We start from the raw sequence: 21,191 nt of genomic DNA, 5'->3' as shown, positions 1-21,191 counted from the left end.
TGCTGGTCTATTTTCCTCTCGCAGCACCGCTACGATTATCTTATATCGGTCCACTGCTAAGCACGGAAACACCGATGCGTTGTCCTGTTTGCCTGTTGCTGAGGATAGAGCATTCGATTCCTCCGAACTTGCTTGCATGTTCATTGATTCGGAAACCGATGACGTGGTCGAATCGTTTCTGATTGATTTTCGCCGTGTAGCTACAGCCACAGCTGCCGACCCTGTCCTTGCTCCCGTTCTGCATTTTGTTGCTATGCAATGGCCCTTGTCAAAGTCACGGATCGCGGACCCGTTGGTTCGCCGATTTTTTGCTCACCAGGAGAGACTTGTACGACGTGGTGTTTTGCTGTTGCGTTCTGATAATGATCAGTCTAGGGTCGTGGTCCCACGTTCGTTACAGTCCTCTGTCTTACAGCTTCTCCACCAAGGACATTGGGGTATAGTGAGAACGAAACAACTTGCTCGTCAGCACTGTACTTGGTTCGGAATCGATGCTGCGATTACGAATATGTGCTCTTCTTGTAGGGTGTGCGCCGAACAACAATCAGCACCACCGCGAAAATTCTTTGCATGGCCAAAAGCCACTTCCCCTTGGCAATGCTTACACATCAATATTGCTGGTCCATTCTGGAATGCTCGACGGTTGGTTGTGGTAGATTTGTTCAGTAATTTTCCTTTTGTTGTCCGGATGTCTTCCACAATGTCTTCTGCCACCATCCAAGCGTTATCTGCTATCTTTTGCATTGAAGGTCTTCCACAGACTATTGTTTCCGACAATGGCCCACAATTCATGTCCGCAAAATTTCAGTCATTCTGCAAGGCCAATGGTATTCAACATCTGACGTCCCCGCCGTTTTGGCCACAGTCAAACGATGCCGCTGAACGATTGGTCAGGACTTTCAAGTCGCAGATGTTGAAGTTAAAAGGGTCGCATTCTAGGGAGGATGCGTTATTGCTCTTTCTGTCCTCGTATCGCTCTCAGCCCCGAGATGGTCCCTCGCTGGCTGAGTTGCTCCACGGTCGCCCTCATCGAACCTTGATGTCTTTGCTACATCCGCCGCATCAGGTTCCTGTGCAGCAGCAGACACCTGCTTTTGCCCCAGGCGACGTTGTCTACTACCGCCACTATCGAGGTTCACGGCGTTGGCTCGAAGGGTGCATTCTTCGCTGCCTCGGCCGCACTACGTATCTGGTTTTGGGGGCCTCTGGTGAGGTGCATCGGCATGTCAATCAGCTGCACCTCTGTCGTCGCACGGGATCTACCGCTCCCCGTCTGCTTTCAGCGACGGTGCCATCCGGTCAGTGCCCTGGGGACCCATCTACTGGCTCACCTTGGCCCCAGGTGTTACCGACGCGCCTTCCATTTTGCCTCATGGCGACGCGCCGCCGCCACCTGTTCTCCTGCCGGCAACGCCCGCAGTGGACGCGTCGCTGCAACTGTCGGGCGCCTCCCTGGGTCACGCGCTGCCGATCACTTCCCGTGACCAGTTGACCTCCGACATGGAACTCTTGCCTGCTCCGGACCGTATGTCGTCTTCGCCCGTCGGGTGCCCCAGCCCGATGGAGGTCGACCCTTCGGCCCCTCCTGTCTCTCTGCGGGCGCATACACCACATGTTGGCGTGCTTCCTGGAGCAGGTTTTCAGGCGTTTCCTAGCTCCCCGCAGTCCGAATGACAGGGTGCGGGTGGCACAGCCTCGCCTGTTGTTAGGCTCCCCACCTAGTTGCATACGTCAACATGGGGTCCACCCCACGGTGGGCGGAAGCCTTATGCCACAACCGTACGCCGATTTGCGGGGGAGGAATGTGGTGTCACCGCCAGACACCACACTTGCTAGGTGGCAGCCTTTAAATCGGCCGCGGTCCGTTAGTATACGTCGGACCCGCGTGTCACCACAATCTGTGATTGCAGACAGAGTGCCGCCACACGGTAGGTCTAGAGAGACTTCCTAGCACTCGCCCCAGTTGTACAACCGACTTTGCTAGCGATGGTTCACTGACAAAATACGCTCTCATTTGCCGAGACAATAGTTAGCATAGCCTTCAGCTACGTCATTTGCTACGACCTAGCAAGGCGCCATGTTCAGTTACTATTGATATTGTGAATAATGTACAGTCAAGAGCGACGTTCACCATTTATGGATTAAAGTTAAGTATTCCACCAGCTACGTCCGTTTTTTCTAAAGTCTAATTTCCTTGTCCTGTTCCAGACCTCAAGCCAGCCTGCGCGAGTTAAAACGCGTGCTTTTCGGCTTCCTCTAGTAACCCGGTGTTGGCTCTCCTGCCAACCCACAACAATAATACCGGCCTAAGCTCCATCTCTTAACATGGCACCGAGGTCGCAAACTAGAAAATCACTTTGTTGCGATCATCCGAATCCAACTAACACTTAATTGTTAATGTGATGGACTTGAGATTGTTTTATAGATTGACAGATAAGCAACAACAGCATAAACTGCAATAATAGAGTTGTCACAAAAACCAGATGTTATACAGAGACTGTACAGCATAGGAAAGTACAGTATAACATATGAAGCTTACTATTACGGCAGTGGTGATAGCCATAGGAAAGGTCGGTAGTAGGTGTAGCACTCATTTGTTTTCCCGAAATTACATGACTTCTGCCGAACTGGGGCACAAATGGACAAGAATTGTTGCATGTCACTCGGAAATCTTGAAATAAATCACACCTCATACCGTATATGGTATTGTACCGTACTACTGAATTTCTAATTATTTTGAGAATTGGTAGCATGAGTGGAAGAAAAAAGAAAAGCATTACTATTGCTGAATAGCTACAAATTTTGAGAGTTGTGAAGGAAACAGTAATCAAAAGTGAGTGGATATTGCAAAGGAATTAGGAATTTCTGCACCTGGTTTAAATTCTATAGTAACAAAGACAAAGGAAATTGAAGATAGTGCATGTGCGTTCAGAATTTCTACTAGTAAGCAGACACGCATTCAGAGTGGGAAATATGAAGACGTGGAAAATTGTTTGTTGCAGTGGTTCACGCAGCATAGAACAGAAGGCATTCCTATTAGCAGCCCAATGTTTTGTGACAAAGCAAATGAATTTGCAATTCGACTCTGTGTGGAAAATTTCAGTGCTTCATCAAGTTGGCTGCACAAATTTAAGGTAAGACATGGCATCAGCTCTCATAATGTACCGGGTGATCAAAAAGTCAGTGTAAATTTGAAAACTGAATAAATCACGGAATAATGTAGATAGAGAGGTACAAATTGACACACATGCTTGGAATGACATTAGAACCAAAAAAATACAAAACTTCAAAAAATGTCCGACAGATGGCGCTTCATCTGATCAGAATAGCAATAATTAGCATAACAAAGTAAGACAAAGCAAAGATGATGTTCTTTACGGGAAATGCTCAATATGTCCACCATCATTCCTCAACAATAGCTGTAGTCGAGGAATAATGTTGTGAACAGCACTGTAAAGCATGTCCGGAGTTATGGTGAGGCACTGGCGTCGGATGTTGTCTTTCAGCATCCCTAGAAATGTCGGTCGATGACGATACACTTGCGACTTCAGGTAACCCCAAAGCCAATAATAGCACAGACTGACGTTTGGGGACCTGGGAGGCCTAGCATGACGAAAGTGGCGGCTGAGCACACGATCATCACCAAACGATGCGTGCAAGAGATGTTTCACACGTCTAGCAATATGGGATGGAGTGCCATCCTGCATGAACATCGTACGTTCCAGCAGGTGTTTATCAGCTACAATGGGGATGATGTGATTCCGTAACATATCGGCGTACCTCTCACCCGTCACAGTAGCAGTTACAAAATCAAAATCACGGATTTCCTCGAAGAAAAAAGGCCCGATAATGGTAGATGTGGTAATTCCAACCCATACCGTGACTTTCTCGTCGTGCAATGGAGTTTCCACGACAGTTCTAGGATTTTCGGTAGCCCAAATTCTGCAGTTGTGGGCGTTGAAAGACCCTCGGAGCATGAAATGAGCTTCGGCGGTCCACAACACGTTACTCAACCAATCGACAACTTCTGCCATCTTTTGAAACACCCACACCGCAAATGCCCTCCGCTTCACTAAATCGCAAAATAACAGTTCATGATGCCGATGGTTTTTGTACGGATAGCATCGGAGGGTACGCCTCAGTGCCAACCAAACAGTAGTGTAAGGAATGCCAGTGCGACGTGCTACTGCATGAGCGCTGACTTCCCCGTGCATAGATGAACCCGCTACAGTCTCCATTTCTTCCTGAACTGTCTCAGCAGCATTCCACCTTGCGCTCAGTCGGCCACTACGGGGTCTATAGTCTGAACAACCCGTGGCTTCGAGCTTCGAAATCATTCTCGCCACAGCTGCATTTGTCAACAGACCTTTACCCGTTCGAATCCCCTTCCTATGGCGACAGGATCGTAATGCTGAACTAGCACATTCCCCATTCTGATAATACAGCTTCACTAAAAGGGCCTTTTCAGGTAATGTCAACATGCTGCGACTGCTGGAGCATCTGATTCTCTCTCTCATTACAGCTCCTTTTATACATGATTGTCATGCGCAGTCACTGACGTTTTGCTGTCCAGCGCCATCTGTCGGACATTTTGTGAGCTTTTTTTTTTAAATAAAAACCCATGTCATTCCAAGAATGTGTGTCAATTTTTACCTCTCTATCTACATTATTCCATGATTTATTAAGTTTTCAAATTTAAACAGACTTTTTGGTGAAAGCAAAAGTGTCGATCTCGAGACAGTGTGAGACTGGAAGGAAACCTGTATGAAAGAACTGACATTATGCTCCTAAGCACATTTTCAATGTGTCACATTTCCCATAAAATACACTAGTAACAAGAAATTGTGGATTACTACAAAAGTTGGCTTCGAAGCGTCGATGCAAAAATGGGTGCGGCAGGATGGAAGATTTTACTGTTCGTAGACAGGTGTGCAGCACATCCTCCCCTTACTTCCTATTTGAGAAATGTAACCACGGAATTCTTTCCAGTGAATTGCACAAGTGAGCTCCAGCCACTTGATCTTGGAGTAATACATAATTTCGTGTTGCATTATCGCAAAATGCTTGTGCAGCATGCCATCAAGTGTGTAAAAATCGAAAAAAAGGAAGAAATGAAAATAAACGTTTTACAGATACGATTTTTACTTGCCATTTATTTCATGTAGTGCTACCGGAGCCAAAGAACACTTCAAGAAATTATTAATGCATTTGCTTCTTCTGATAGGCAATGCACTACATTGCAGCTTCACAGCACAGAGTTTCAGATAATACCATTCGGAACTGTTTCTGAAAAGCCAGATTTGGGAATGAAGTCCACAATCGTGGTGGAAACGATAATACTGATGATATTTCACCTAACGATTTTGAATAAAATTGACTTGAAGAGCAGGCATCATTTGAGGATTACGTGAACGTTGATGAAAACCTCATCACTACAGAACCCACGACTATCGCTGAGATATTTCAATGTGCATTGAGGGACCTGGATGAGGAAGAAACTGACGATGAGGATGATACAGAAGATTCTCGGCACTCCTCCATGGTGTTTAACGATGCAGTACATGCGTTAGAAATAATTAAGCCATTTGTGATGCACCACAATATTTCTGACGAAATAATGACAGTGTTATCCCATTTTGAGGGTACAGTGTATGCTATTGGCGCATCAAAGAAAAAAAAAAACAAGCAAAAATTATGGACTTTTTTACGAAATGACATTTTCTTCTGTGCAAAGGTTTACATTTTTCTTTACATCTTTGTTAAGTATGGTACCTAGCAAGCCTATATAACGTTTTGTAGAATGTAACTTTTTATTTGTTGGGTTTTTCATTTGTGTTTACCAATTAATTTGATGGTATGGTGCTATATTTCATACATACATTTTTCACACTTATACACTTTTTTTCTGTAGTCCGTTGAAAAACATATAAATGAAGTTTTACTGTATACACATCCACAGCACCTTAGGAATGGCATAGCTGGATTTATATACTCATCCACAGCAGTTAAAGGATTAAACATGTACCACACCACAAACACAAGCCAGTAGAGGGAGTATGATGCTATGGGGGATACATACTTGGCCTTCCATTGGGCCTCGAAGGCACCATAATAGTTGTCAACTATGTGAGTACTACTGTGGACCACCTGCACCCCTTCGTGCATGATGCCTTTAGATTTCTTACCCACCAAAGACACCTGGGGTGCTACTGGTGCTACATACCTCCAGAAATTTACCAAGGACTAGTCAGTCAAATCCATGCCACACAGAATCGCCGCTACACCAACTGACACACTATTAAGCATGTGGACATAATTTTTTGGCTATCAGTATATATTTAGAGTGAAGTAAGAACTCATGGAGTGAATTAAGAAGTTGAAGCGACTGCAAAATATGTTTTTGAAAACCATAACGCATCTCTTTGAGTAAATGCTCCTGTGTTGAGTATTCTTTGCTAACTCATAGTTACTCATCCCTGCCCCCTCACGTCAACTGTGGACTTTGTTATGATACAGTGACTTATGTGCCTCAACCACAGGACTAGCTGTGGTATAAGTGAAAGATAATGTAGGGATATCTGTTGAGACACCAGACACGTGTGGCTCCTGGAAAGGGGCAGCAACCTTTTCAGTAGCTGCAGGAGTGTCAGTGTGGCTGGTTGACTGATTTAGCCTGGTAACATCAACCAAAAAGGTCTTGTTGCACTGGTATTGCGAAAGGCTGAAAGCAAGGGGAAACTACAGCTGTTATTTTTCTCCAGAACATGCAGACTACTGTATGGTTAAATGATGATGGCATCCTGTTGGGTAAAATATTAAACAGGTAAAATAGCTCCCATTGGGCTCTCTGGGCAGCGACTATTCAGTAAGTGTCATCAGATAACAAAAGTAGCACTCTACAGGTTGGAATGTGGAATGTAAGATCCCGTAATCAGGCAGGTAGGTTAGCAAATTTAAAAAGGGAAATGGACATGCTGAAGTTACTAACATGTATAATTTATGGAAGAATGGAAACACTTGTCGAAACTGACTTCAGAGAAGATCAGTTTGGGAGAAATGTCGGAACGAGGGGGCAGTCTTAGAGAAAGCTTTTGACAATGTTGACTAAAATACACTCTTTGGAAAACCTGAAGGAAGCAAGAGTAAATTACAGGAAGCAAAAGACTATTGACAACTTGTACAGAAACCAGGCGGCTGTTACAAGGTTCGAGAGGTATCAAGGGGAGAGGCAGTGGTTGAGAATGGACTGAGACAGTGTCACAGACTTTCCCAATGTTATTTAATCTGTACACTGAGTAAGCAGTAAAGGAAACCAAAGAAAAATCTGGAGTAGAATTAAAATTCAGGGAGAACAACTAAAAACTTTGAAATTTGCCAATGATATTGTAATGCTGTCAGAGACAGCAAAGGACTTGGTACAACAGTTAAACATAATGGACAGAGTCTTGTAAGGTGAATATAACAAAAACATCGACAAAGCAAGGATAATGGAATGTAGTCAAATTAAATCAGGCAATGCTGAAGAAATAATGAGACAGTAAAAGTAGCAGATGAGTTTGACTTCTTAGGGAGTAAAACAACTGATAACACCCAAAGTTGAGATGGCATACAATGTAGAATGGCAATGGCAAAAAAGGAATTTCTGAAAATGAGAAATTTGTTTATATTGAACTATAGATTTAGGTGTCTTTTCTTTTCAGGAGGTATCTGTCTGGAGCATAGCCTTTTGGGGAAGAAATGTGGTTAATGAACAGTTCAAACCAAAAGAGAATAGAAGTTTCTAAAATGTGGTGCAACAAAAATGCTGAAGATTATAAGGTCAGATCATGTAACTACTAGTGAGGAGGTGTGAACAGAACTGAGGAAAACAGAAATTTGTGGCACTCAGTTGATAGAACATCCTATGAGACATCAAGGGATCACAAATTTTGTGTTGGAGGGAAGTGTAGGGAGAAACTCACAGAGGGAGACCAAGAGATGAACACAGTAAACAAATTCAGAAGCAGTCACAGCAGTTATTCGGAGATGAAGAGGCTTGCACAGCATGCAACAGCCTGGGCAGCTGCAAAACATCAGACTTTGGACAGCAGACCACAACAACAACAACAACAACAACAACAACAACAAAAGTTAACTTATTTCTCAAGAAAGAAATCTTTTCAGCTTGGCGAATCAGTGAAGTATGTTACCCATACTAAAAATAGCCTTTCATAGAGTTGTGTAACATCTTCTGACTGTACAAAATTTTGTGATACATTTTAACAATAAAAAGCTAATTTAAAAATACATTTAAAAATTAAAGGCTAAATATTTCCAATTTAAGTATGCAATGTCCATAAACTTACCCCTTGTGCATGGGATGGGTACGATGTGCCTGTTCCCTGTTGCTGATAGTACTCATAGGTGCCATATTCCTGAGACTGGTAATTGCCGTGATAACCACCAGAATCTGAGTACGATGTAGGAGCTGAGACAGAGTTGTATCCACTCTAGAAAGTAAATTAAATGAGCATATTGTTTAAATGGAAACTAAAATGGAAGCAGCAGCTTATCCATTGTACACAGTTTGTTTGCATCATTTAGTTTAGTGCTATTCTAAATTACTTCTGAGCTGAAGTGAACAGTTGCTGATCATTTAACTATTTTTAGTAGTGCTATATATTTCTGTTGCAAGAATTTGGGTATTATTCGATTTTTTGCCTTGAGTGAATTTACTTTATAGTGTAGTTTTCCGCTGTTGCTAGTGTTGCTTTATTTACTTGATTCGACAACCTTTGCAAATAGTAAATATTCAGTAGACCTCCAGCCTCAGACCCTCAGAGTTTAATCTCACATTTTGTAAGTGTATTTCGATTAGTCAGTATTGCAGCAGTTACTCAGCTCTTTGCTTTGAGACCAGCGATCATTCTAATCATCATAGTTAGCAGCTCAGTTCAGTGCTGCATCTCCAGGGCATCAAGTAACATATTTAGTTTTCTTGCGTTTTCTTAATAGTATATATTTGTTTAATTGCTTACATGATTTGGTATTTAAGAAGTTTAGGCTTGTTTTTTTTTATTTTTTACATTTATTTTTTTTCTTTTTTTTTTTTACTAAGTGTAAATTCAGTAAGTCTGTAGCTCAATTGTCATTTCTTCTGAACAGCCAGCTACATAGTACAGTGAGGCATCAGTATCCCTCGATTACACGTCAGGAGGGTAACAAGTTGCTTATCTAGGTTTCTGCCAGCTTTTACTGTTTACTCTTCATTAATCTTGCTAGGATGGGTAAGATGTGTGCCTGCTGTGTGCAGATTTTGGAGGTGGTGGTCACAGTTCACAAACGATTGACTGTGGTTTTGGCTGTATTCAGTCATCTTCAGGCTACCACCTCAAGGTGAAGTGGTGGTGGAGATTCTGGAGCATCACATGGGACACCTCAGGTGTCACTTGTTGCACACAGGGGCTCTACTGTTGAGGCATCTTCTAGTGTACATGACACACTGGACCCGCAGGGTGAGTGGCGGGTGGTAACGTGTTCGCGTCACTTGAGATGGAGGGCCAATGTGGAGGTTGGTTGTATGGCAACTCCAACTCATCCTGTAAGTGAACAGGTGGCCGTTCCTTCAGCAGGGCCCCAGCAGGAACACGTGGGCATGGGTTTGCTAGTTACTGGGAGCTACAATGTTAGGTGCATTATGGAGCCCCTTAGGAAGATAGCATTTAGGGCTGAACAGAAAGTCAATGTGCACTTTGTGTGTCCACTGGGAGACCGCACCTGAGATGTGGAGGCAGCCTTAGCTGTGGCTATTGAGCATACATAGTGCAGTCATCTCCAAGTTGTGGCTCACATCAGTATCAATGATGCCTGTCGCATAGGTTCTGAGGCCATCCTCAGTTCTTACAGGGGCAGTTGGTGGAGGTGCTGAAGACTGCTGGCCTCACACGTGGGGTGTGAGCAGAGCTCGCAATTTGCGACATCATTCCCAGAGTTCATATGGGTTTGGAGCTGGCTGCAGATTTCTGGACTTGCATTATCGGGTGGGGATTTGTAGGACTCCTCTTGGCAGGTTAGAGGTGCACTACACAAAGGAAGCACCTACTTGGAAAGCAGTGTATCTGTGGAGTACAACTCGGGTTTTGTAGGCTGGGCAGTAGCTTGAGGTACTCTTATGAACATTCACCAGTCAGTACACATGTAGGGAAATAAGACTACGTTCTGAGTAAAGAATGATCGACTGTAAAAATTTTATCAGTAAATTTCCGAATATTCGAAACAAAGTTCCCGAATTTACTGCACTCCAGGAAAGTTCTCAACCTCAAATTATTGTTGGGACTGAGAGATGGCTAAAACCTGAAGTAAAAAGCTCTGACATAGATAGTGAGTCTTGGGATGTTTATTGGAAAGACAGATTAGACACCATAGGAGAGGGAGTGTTCATTGCAGTTGACAAAAATATTGTCTCTACTGAGGTTGAAATTGAGTGTGATAATGAAGTTATCTGGTCATGCAAACAGGTCTAAGTGAATTGTTAATTACCATACAGCAGAGATGCTGAGTCGCAGATAGGCACAACAAACAGACTGTCACAAATAAAGTTTTTGTCCCGTAAGGCCTTTGTTTAAAAATAGACAACTCACACACACACACACACATACACACACACACACACACACACGCACACACGTGCACGCACATGCGTGCAAACACAACTCACACAAACGACTGCTGGGGCATGGAGGGGGGAGGGATAGTAGGTAGGGGTGGTGGATAGTGAAGTGCTGCACGTTAGACAGATTTACTTTAACCTAAAGAGTATAGACTGGGGTGTGCATGGATTCATTGGAGGGGCTACAGACAGGCAGTCTTCTGAAGTACTTTCGAACACATTTTCTGAAAACTGTCTTGAGCCACTAGTTCAGCAGCTCACATGCAATGGAAGTATCTAGGACCTTGTAGCTTCAAACAGCCCAGATCTTATTGATGGTGTCAGTACAGAGATTGGGCTTAGTGATCATAATGTCATCATAGTGATTATGGTTACAAAAGTTAATAAATCAATCAAGAGGGCTGGGAGAGTGGTTCTGCTAGAAAGAGCATATAAGCAGTTGTCAGCATCTCACTTAGACAATGAACTGCAATCATTTAGTTGCACAATGATGCACACAGAGGAATTATTGGCAAGTTTAAACAGATTGTAAATCATGCTCTGGACAGGTATGTGCCTAGAAAGTGGATTAAAGACAGAAAAAACCAACCATGGTTTAATGACGAAATTTGGAAAATGCTGCAGAAGCAAAGACTATTGCACTCTCACTTTGACAGAGGACACGAAAATGATGACGAGCAAAGATTAGTAGAGATTCATGGATCAGTGAAAAAATATGTGCATGAAGCACACAACAGCTACCACCGTCATACCTTGGCTAAAGTTCTGGTGGAGAACCCAAAAAAATTCTGGTCCTATTAAAATCGCTAAGTGTTTCTAAGGCTATTATCCAGCCACTCGTTGACCAGTCTGATTTGGCAGTAAAAAGACAGCAAAAGGAAGGCCAAAGTTTTAAATTCCACATTTAAGAAATCATTCACAAAGGAGAATCATACAAATGTACCATTGCTTGACCATCGCACACAGTCCCATATGTATGACACAGTAATAAGCGTTCCTGGCCTACAGAAACTAACTGAAAGACCAGAAAACAAATAAGTCACCAGGTGTGGATAAAATTCCAAGTTGGTTTTACAAAGTATACTCTACATCACTGCAAATGGCCTTGCCACAAAGGTAACACTGGTTCCCGTCAGATCACCGAAGTTCTGTAAGGCTGGGCTAGCACTTGGATGGGTGACCATCCGGATGGCCTAGCACTGGTGGCAAGCGGGGTACACTCAGCCCTTGTGAGGCAAACTAAGGAGCTACTTGATTGAGAAGTAGTGGCTCTGGTCTCGGAAACTGACATACAGTCAGGAGAGCAGTTTGCTGACCACATGCCCCTCCATATCCGCATCCAGTGACACCTATGAGCTGAAGATGACATGGCGGCTGATCAGCACTGTTGGGCCTTCACGGCCTGTTCGGGAAGGGTTTAGGTTTTTTTAACTCTACGTCATTGGCCCCTTACTCAGTTTGCATTTATCACGAACCTCTCTATCAGGGCAAAGTGTCAAGCGACTGGAAAAAAGCAAATGTGATTCCTGTACATAAGAAGTATAAAAGAATGGACCCGCAAAATTACACACCAATGTCCTTAACATCAGTTTGCTGCAGAATTCTAGAGCATATTCTGAGTTCGAATATTACAAATTTCCCAGACAATGAAAAGCTCATGTCCACAAATCAGAAAGGCTTTAGAAAGCATCCCTCGTGTGAAACCAAGCTTGCTAGGACTCTACTGAGAAAGTTTAGAAAAACTGGCATTTGAAAGTGACTGCAGAACAATCCTACTGCCACCAACACACATTTCACATAGAGACCACGAAGATACGATACGAGAAATTAGGGCTCATACGAAGGCATATAGTCATTTTTCCCTCACTCTATCTGTGAGAGGAACAGGAAAGGAAATGACTAGTTGTGGTACAGGGTACCCTCCTCCACAAACTGTATGGTGGCTTGCGGAGTATGTATGTAGATGTAGATGTAGATGGTAGATGTACTATCTCATTTATCAACTACTTTGCATTCCAATAGTATCAACTGTAGATCCCCAACAATTTATGGAGGAAATTGCAGTAAGGTGGCTTGTACATACCAGTTCCTAACATAACATATACAGGGCTATTACAAATGATTGAAGCGATTTCATAAATTCACTGTAGCTCCATTCATTGACATACGGTCATGACACACTACAGATACGTAGAAAAACGCATAAAGTTTTGTTCGGCTGAAACCGCACTTCAGGTTTCTGCCGCCCAGAGCGCTCGAGAGTGCAGTGAGACAAAATGGCAACAGGAGCCGAGAAAGCGTATGTCGTGCTTGAAATGCACTCACATCAGTCAGTCATAACAGTGAAACGACACTTCAGGACGAAGTTCAACAAAGATCCACCAACTGCTAACTCCATTCGACGATGGTATGCGCAGTTTAAAGCTTCTGGATGCCTCTGTAAGGGGAAATCAACGGGTCGGCCTGCAGTGAGCGAAGAAACGGTTGAACGCATGTGGGCAAGTTTCACGCGTAGCCCGCAGAAGTCGACGAATAAAGCAAGCAGGGAGCTAAACGTACCACAGCCGACGGTTTGGAAAATCTTACGGAAAAGGCTAAAGCAGAAGCCTTACCGTTTACAATTGCTACAAGCCCTGACACCCATGATAAAGTCAAACGCTTTAAATTTTCGGCGCGGTTGCAACAGCTCATGGAAGAGGATACGTTCAGTGCAAAACTTGTTTTCAGTGATGAAGCAACATTTTTTCTTAATGGTGGAGTGAACAGACACAATGTGCGAATCTGGGCGGTAGAGAATCCTCACGCATTCGTGCAGCAAATTCGCAATTCACCAAAAGTTAATGTGTTTTGTGCAATCTCACGGTTTAAAGTTTACGGCATCTTTTTCTTCTGTGAAAAAAACGTTACAGGACATGCTGGAAAATTGGCTCATGCCACAACTGGAGACCGACAGCGCCGACTTCATCTTTCAACAGGATGGTGCTCCACCGCACTTCCATCATGATGTTCGGCATTTCTTAAACAGGAGATTGGAAAACCGATGGATCGGTCGTGGTGGAGATCATGATCAGCAATTCATGTCATGGCCTCCACGCTCTCCCGACTTAACCCCACGCAATTTATTTCTGTGGGGTTATGTGAAAGATTCAGTGTTTAAACCTCCTCTACCAGAAAACGTGCCAGAACTGCGAGCTCACACCAACGATGCTTTCGAACTCATTGATGGGGACATGCTGCGCCGAGTGTGGGAGGAACTTCATTATCGGCTTGATGTCTGCCGAATCACTAAAGGGGCACATATCGAACATTTGCGAATGCCTAAAAAAACTTTTTGAGTTTTTGTATGTGTGTGCAAAGCATTGTGAAAATATCTCGAATAATAAAGTTATTGTAGAGCTGTGAAATCGCTTCAATCATTTGTAATAACCCTGTATTTCAACTGTTCCTCGGATTATCTTGAAATGAAAAATGGAAATGGAAAAATGTCCTAAGTAGCAAATCTGACATTTGCCAGGAGAATGGGAAAACAATGCATTTCTGTTTGTACATAACTGATTTGTAACCAAAAAATTAAAAGGGTTTTCTGATACAGCAGAATTATGTTCTTCACTGCATCTCCACAAAAACTAATGAGACAATTAGAAAAAAATAGTTTGTTATGAATATTCTAAGTGACACCTGGAAACCAGGTGATTCAAAGCGTCAATAAGAAAGTTTTTAGAAAGTGATTGTAGCAGAAAAGAAAACAGCAACCAGACTCTGCCAATAGTCTATTTATTTACACAAATAGCACCAAGACAAGTTTTGAACTGACAGGTCTATCTTCAAATGGATGTTCATAGTTATATTACATTTGTTGTTGTTGTTGTTGTTGTTGTTGTTGTTTACATTAGTTGTTTGCTTTTTTTCATCAACAGACTGAAACAATGACAAATGAAACATACACCATATGATCAAAAGCATCCGGACACCCCCAAAAGCATACTTTTTCATATTGTGTGCACTCTGCTGCCACCTACTGCCAGGTACTCCGTATCAGCGACCTCAGTAGTCGTTAGACATCATGAGAGAGCAGAATGGAGCATTCTGTGGAACTCATGGACTTCGAACGTGGTCATGTGATTGAGTGTCAGTTGTGTCATACATTTGTATGCGAGATTTCCACACTCCTAAACATCCCTAGGTCCACTGTTTCTGATGTGATAGTAAAGTGGAAATGTGAAGAGACACATACAGCACAAAAATGTACAGGCTGACCTCGTCTGTTGACCTGACAGAGACCACCAACAGTTGAAGAGGTTTGTAATGTGTAATAAGCAGACATCTATCCAGATGATCACACAGGAAATCCAAGCTGCATCAGGATCCACTGCAAGCACTATGACAGTTAGGCAGGAGGTGAGAAAACTTGGATTTCATGGTCGAGCAGCTGCTCATAAGCCACACATCACGCCGGTAAATGCCAAACGACGCATCACTTGGTATAAGGAGCGTAAACGTTGGACGACTGAACAATGGAAAAATGTTGTGTGGAGTGACGAACCACAGTACACAATGTGGCGATCCGTTGGCAGGGTGTGGGTATGGCGAATGCCTGGTGAACGTCACCTGCCAGCGCATGTAGTGCTGACAGTAAAATTCGGAGGCGGTGGTGTTATGGTGTGGTCGTGTCTCTCATGGAGAGGGCTTGCACCCCTTGTAGTTATGCTTAGCACTATCATAACACAGGCCTACACTGATATTTTAAGTACCTTCTTGCTTCCCACTGTAGAAAAGCAATTTGGGGATGGCAACTGCATCTTTCAACATGAACAAGCACCTGTTCATCATGCACGGCCTGTGGTGGAGGGGTTACATCACAATAACACCCCTGTAATGGACTGGCCTGCACTGACTCCTGACCTGAATCCTATGGAACATCTTTGGGAGGTTTTGGAACACCGACTTCGTACCAGGCCTCACAGACTGACATTGATACCTCTCCTCAGTGCAGCACTCTGTAAAGAAGGGCTGTCATTCCCCAAGAAACCTTCCAGCACCTGGTTGAATGTGTGCCTGTGAGAGTGGAAGCTGTCAGCAAGGCTAAGGGTGGGCCAACACCATACTGAAATCCAGCATTACCAATGGAGGGTGCCACGAACTCTTAAGTCATTTTCAGCCAGGTGTCCGGATACTTTTGATCGCATAGTGTAAATGTCATCAGCCGCCTGAGGATGAACCTGTCAGTTCGAAATTGGTAATGGCGCTACTTGCATAAACAAACAGCACTCTTAACAGAGGCTAGTTGCTGTTTTGCTGATGTTGTACACAGCCAAGGCCTAAAAAATGTCAGTTTCTGGCAAGCACAAGGTTTGACAACATGTGGGAACCAGAACAGTCTTTGATCTCAAATTTGTTTAATTCAATTTGATAATCGGCTGTGATTGGTATGTTAATTATCAGAGGGATCTGTGTCCTTAAAGTTAGTAGAAGAAGCAAATAAAATTTACAGCTACGAATGGCATAATAAAAACATAAGGAAACTGCAACCGACACTCAGGATCCGCAATTTAGGGTCATTATCAACACACAATTACATTTTTATATTATGTTATCATTTCAATACTGCTTCTTTTTCTAAGTTTTTGGAGACAGATTAAATTCATGATGATCACAATGATTGGAACCTGTTACTGAATAGAGTGGGCACCATAATTCTGTGGTGTCAATAAACCTTCTCAATTTTTTGGATACAAAACAAGTTATTTTGAAAAATATACCGTATTTACTCGAATCTAAGCCGCACTTTTTTTCCGGTTTTTGCAATCCAAAAAACCACCTGCGGCTTAGAATTGAGTGCAAAGTAAGTGGAAGTTCTGAAAAATGTTGGTAGGTGCCGTCACAACTAAGTTCCGCTGTTGAATATATGTAGCGCTACACAGGCATGCTTTGTAGGCACAAAGATAAATACTGGCGCCAAAACCTCTGAGTCAGTAAATAAATTTAAAAAAAAAGGTGGAAAATGAGCTTTTTTCTCCACCCCGAGTTTCGACCACTGCATTTTCATACATTATCCAACGAAGTAAATACACATTCCGTATTGTTCATCTTCGAATGTAGCAGCATTTCAATGTACTACAAAAATCCGACTGGAAAGACTGTTTGGGATGTTTGTCAACATGGCCAACTGTACGTTCTGAATTTTTCCCTACCTGTGAGAAGAGATGGTTGCTATTAGGGACTTGTATGTACTGTGAATCACATGCAGTATTCTCTGCACCATAAGAATAATACGAATACAAACATTTTGCCATGTATTGTTTCGTGTTTGCTTCTATCTCATTTAAATCCTGTCTGCCTAATAAACTACAAAACTTGAGTGAGACAACAGCAAACGCAGAAGAATATACATAACATGTTGTGTTTATATTCGTATTATTCTTATGCCTAATGGTGGTACAGTCAGAAATGAAGCACGGCAATTGACTAGATTTTTAAATCTAAGATGACTCTAATTTCTGTGCAGAATGTAATGTTCTAAAGAGGCGTCTGCAAAGATTTTCAAACGGAGAAACATTTTCGCTAAACTCTCATTCAGAACATCTTCTATCATACGCAGTCTATTATTTGGTTATTGTTGATCATTATCGAAGAAAGCAGCAGTGTAAGTAACAACAAATAGCAGTATCTTGCCATTGTTTCGCTAATGAGACGATTCCTCTCTTTTGTTTTTTTAATTGTAAGCGGCGGTAGACTGCACAAAAGCAAGCCATGCCGCGAACGGCAACAGGTCGTAAACACACGTTATCAGAATGCGACAAACAATGCACGAGACAGTACAGTAATGCATTTCAGCTTAGAGTGACATAAACACCTAAAACAAAGAGAACGGCACTCATCAGATCAAAGAAAAATAAGCAATCAATTCAAACCAGACGAAGCACGTGAAAAAGGACGGGTACCCGTATAAATACGGACGGAGCGCCTGACGCATAGCAATGGCTACCTGGTAAAGCTTAACTGCTAAGCTTACGACTCGAACCAAACTACTGTAGCTGTATCGTCATTCATTCGACCTAAATTGTGTCTCATATTACAATGGACCAACTTTGTTTCGATTTGGAGGTGCGGCCTAAAACTTTTCTCTCCCCTTGAATTTCGAGTCTCAAATTTCAGGTGCGGCTTAGATTCGGGAAAATTTTTTTTCCTTGATTTCGGGTCTCATTTTTCAAGTGCGGCTTAGATTCGAGTGCGGCTTAGATTCGAGTAAATACGGTATACACCTTTTTTTAATTCTTCTGACACATGAGAGATTTGGCCATTTCCACCCTTCAACTGTCTGTTGAGGTAGAAAATACAGTGAACAGCCAAAGAAACTGGTACACCTGCCTAATATCGTTTCAGGTCCCCGCGAGCATGCAGAAGTGCCGCAACACGACATGGTATGGATTCGACTAATGTCTGAAGTAGTGCTGGAGGGAACTGACAACATGAATCCTGCACTGATTTCCATAACTCCGTAGGAGTGCGAGGGGGTGGAGATATTTTCTGAATAGCACGTTGCAAGGCATCACAGATATGCTCAATAATGTTCATGTCTGGGGAGTGTGGTGGCCAGTGGAAGTGTTTAAACTCAGAAGAGTGTTTCTTGAGCCACTCTGTAGCAATTCTGGATGTGTGGGGTGTCGTACTGTCCCGCTGGAACTGCCGAAGTCCATCGGAATGCACAATGGACATGAATGGATGCAGGTGATCAGACAGGATGCTTACGTAGGTGTCACCTGTCAACAGTTGTATCTAGACATATCAGGGGTCCCATATCACTCCAACTGCACATGCCACACACCATTACAGAGCCTCCACCAGCTTGAAGAGTCCCCTGCTGACATGCAGGGTCCATGGATTCATGAGGTTGTCTCCATACCCGTACACATCCACATCCAACTGCTTGATACAATTTGAAACAAGACTCATCTGACCAGGCAACATGTTTCCAGTCATCAACAGTCCAATGTCAGAGTTGATGGGCCCAGGCAAGGCATAAAGCTTTATGTCATGCAGTCACCTAGGGTACACAAGCGGGCCTTCGGCTCCGAAAACCCATATCGATGATATTCAATTCAAAGGTTTGCCGCTGAAACTTGTTGATGGCCCAGCATAGAAATCTGCAGCAATTTGCGGAAGGGTTGCACTTCTGCCATGTTGAAAGATTCTTTTCAGTTGCCATTGGTCCCGTTCTTGCAGGATCTATTTCTGGTTACAGCGATGTCAAAGAATTAACATTTTACCGGATTCCCAGCATTCCTGACGCTTCACCAGATTCCTGACATTCACGATTTTTTTACTGGATTCCTGACAATCATGACTTTTTACCGGATTCCTGACATTCACGACATTTTACCAGATTCCTGACATTCACGACATTTTACCAGATTCCTGACATTCACGACATTTTACCAGATTCCTGACATTCACGACATTTTACCAGATTCCTGACATTCACGATGTTTCACCGGATTCCTGACATTCACGATGTTTCACCGGATTCCTGACATTCACGATGTTTCACCGGATTCCTGACATTCACGATGTTTCACCGGATTCCTGACATTCACTGTGCAATCATGAAATGGTCGTGCAGGAAAATCCCCACATTATCGCTACCTCAGAGATGCTGTGTACCATCGCTCATGTGCGAACTATAACACCACGTTCGAACTCACTTAAATCTTGATAACCTGCCATTGTAGCAGCAGTAACCAATCTAACAACTGCACCAGACACTTGTTGTGTTAAATACGGGTCAGTGTTGCTGTTGTTGTGGTCTTCAGTCCAGAGACTGGTTTGATGCAGCTCTCCATGCTACTCTACCCTGTGCAAGCTGCTTCATCTCCCAGTACTTACTGCAACCTACAACCTTCTGAATCTGCTTCGTGTATTCATCTCTTGGTCTTCCTCTACAAATTTTTCCCTCAACACTGCCCTCCAATACTAAATTGGTGATCCCTTGATGCCTCAGAATATGTCCTACCAACCGATCCCTTCTTCTAGTTAAGTTGTGCCACAAATCTATTCAATACCTCCTGATTAGTTATGTGATCTACCCATCTAATCTTCAGCATTATTCTGTAGCACCACATTTCGAAAGCTTCTATTCTCTTCTTATCCAAACTATTTATCGTCCACATTTTACGTCCATACATGGCCACACTCCATACAAATACTTTCAGAAAAGACTTCCTGACACTTAAATCTAAGCTCGATGTTAACAAATTTCTCTTCTTCGGAAACACTTTCTTTGCCACTGCTAGTCTACATTTTAGATCCTCTCTACTTCTACCGTCATCAGTTATTTTGCTGCCCAAATAGCAAAACTCGTCCGTTACTTCAAGTGTCTCATTTCCTAATCTAATTCCCTCAGCAACACCTGATTTAATTTGACCACATTCCATTATCCTCATTTTAGTTTTGTTGATGTTCATCTTATATCCTCCCTTCAAGACACTGTCCATTCCATTCAACTGCTTTTCCAAGTCCTTTGCTCTCTCTGACAGAATTACAATGTCATCGGCAAACCCCGAAGTTTTTATTTCTTCTCCATGGATTTTAATGCCTACTCCAAATTTTTCTTTTGTTTCCTTTACTGCTTGGTCAATATACAGGTTGAATAATATCAGGGATAGCCTACAACCCTGTCTCCCTCCCTTCCCAACCACTGCTTCCCTTTCATGTCTCTCGACTCATAACTGCCATGTGGTTTCTGTACAAATTGTAAATAGCCTTTCGCTCCCTGTATTTGACCCCTGCCAATTTCAGAATCTGAAAAAGAGTATTCCAGTCAACATTGTCAAAAGCTTTCTCTAAGTCTACAAATGCTAGAAACATATGTTTGCCTTTCCTTAATCTATCTTCTAAGATAAGTCGTAGGATCAGTATTGCCTCACGTGTTCCAACATTTCTACGGAATCCAAACTAATCTTCCCCGAGGTTGGCTTCTACCAGCTCTTCCATTTGTCTGTAAAGAATTCGTGTCAAGTGTTTTGCAGCCGTGACTTATTAAACTGATAGTACGGTAATTTTCACATCTGTCAACACCTGCTTTCTTTGGGATTGGAGTAATATCTGGTATATTCTTCTTGAAGTCTGAGGGTATTTCACCTGTCTCATACATCTTGCTCATCAGATGGTAGAGTTTTGTCAGGGCTGGTTCTGCCTAGGCTATCAGTAGTTCTAACGGAATATTGTCTACTCCCAGGGCCTTGTTTTGACTTAAGTCTTTCAGTGCTCTGTCAAACTCTTCACGCAGTATGATTTCTCCCATTTCATCTTCGTCTACGTTCTCTTCTATTTCCATAATATTGTCCTCAAGTACGCTGCCCTTGTATAGACCCTCTATATACTCCTTCCACCTTTCTGCTTTCCCTTCTTTGCTTAGAACTGGTTTTCCACGTAAGCTCTTGATATTCATACAAGTGGTTCTCTTTTTTCCAAAGTTCTCTTTAATTTTCCTGCTTAGCCATTTTGCATTTCCTGTCGATCTCATTTTTGAGACGTTTGTATTCCT

General features: G+C 42.9%; 1 protein-coding gene across 5 annotated transcripts in view; it reads right to left on the bottom strand.

The window, feature by feature from the left end:
• LOC124551376 (zinc finger matrin-type protein CG9776-like) overlaps nt 1–21,191 on the bottom strand; it is a 265,653-nt gene that overhangs the window by 162,419 nt on the left and 82,043 nt on the right. For all 5 annotated transcript variants that reach the window (XM_047126421.1, XM_047126425.1, XM_047126422.1 and 2 more), the window contains one exon: nt 8,346–8,489. In XM_047126421.1, the coding sequence (XP_046982377.1) occupies nt 8,346–8,489 (144 nt within the window). The remainder of the gene's footprint in view (nt 1–8,345; nt 8,490–21,191) is intronic.

The sequence above is a fragment of the Schistocerca americana genome, chromosome 9 (assembly GCF_021461395.2).
Source record: "Schistocerca americana isolate TAMUIC-IGC-003095 chromosome 9, iqSchAmer2.1, whole genome shotgun sequence".
NCBI lineage: Eukaryota > Metazoa > Arthropoda > Insecta > Orthoptera > Acrididae > Schistocerca > Schistocerca americana.
The sequence above is the reverse complement of the archived record's forward strand: the minus strand, read 5'-3'. Positions and strand labels throughout refer to the sequence as shown.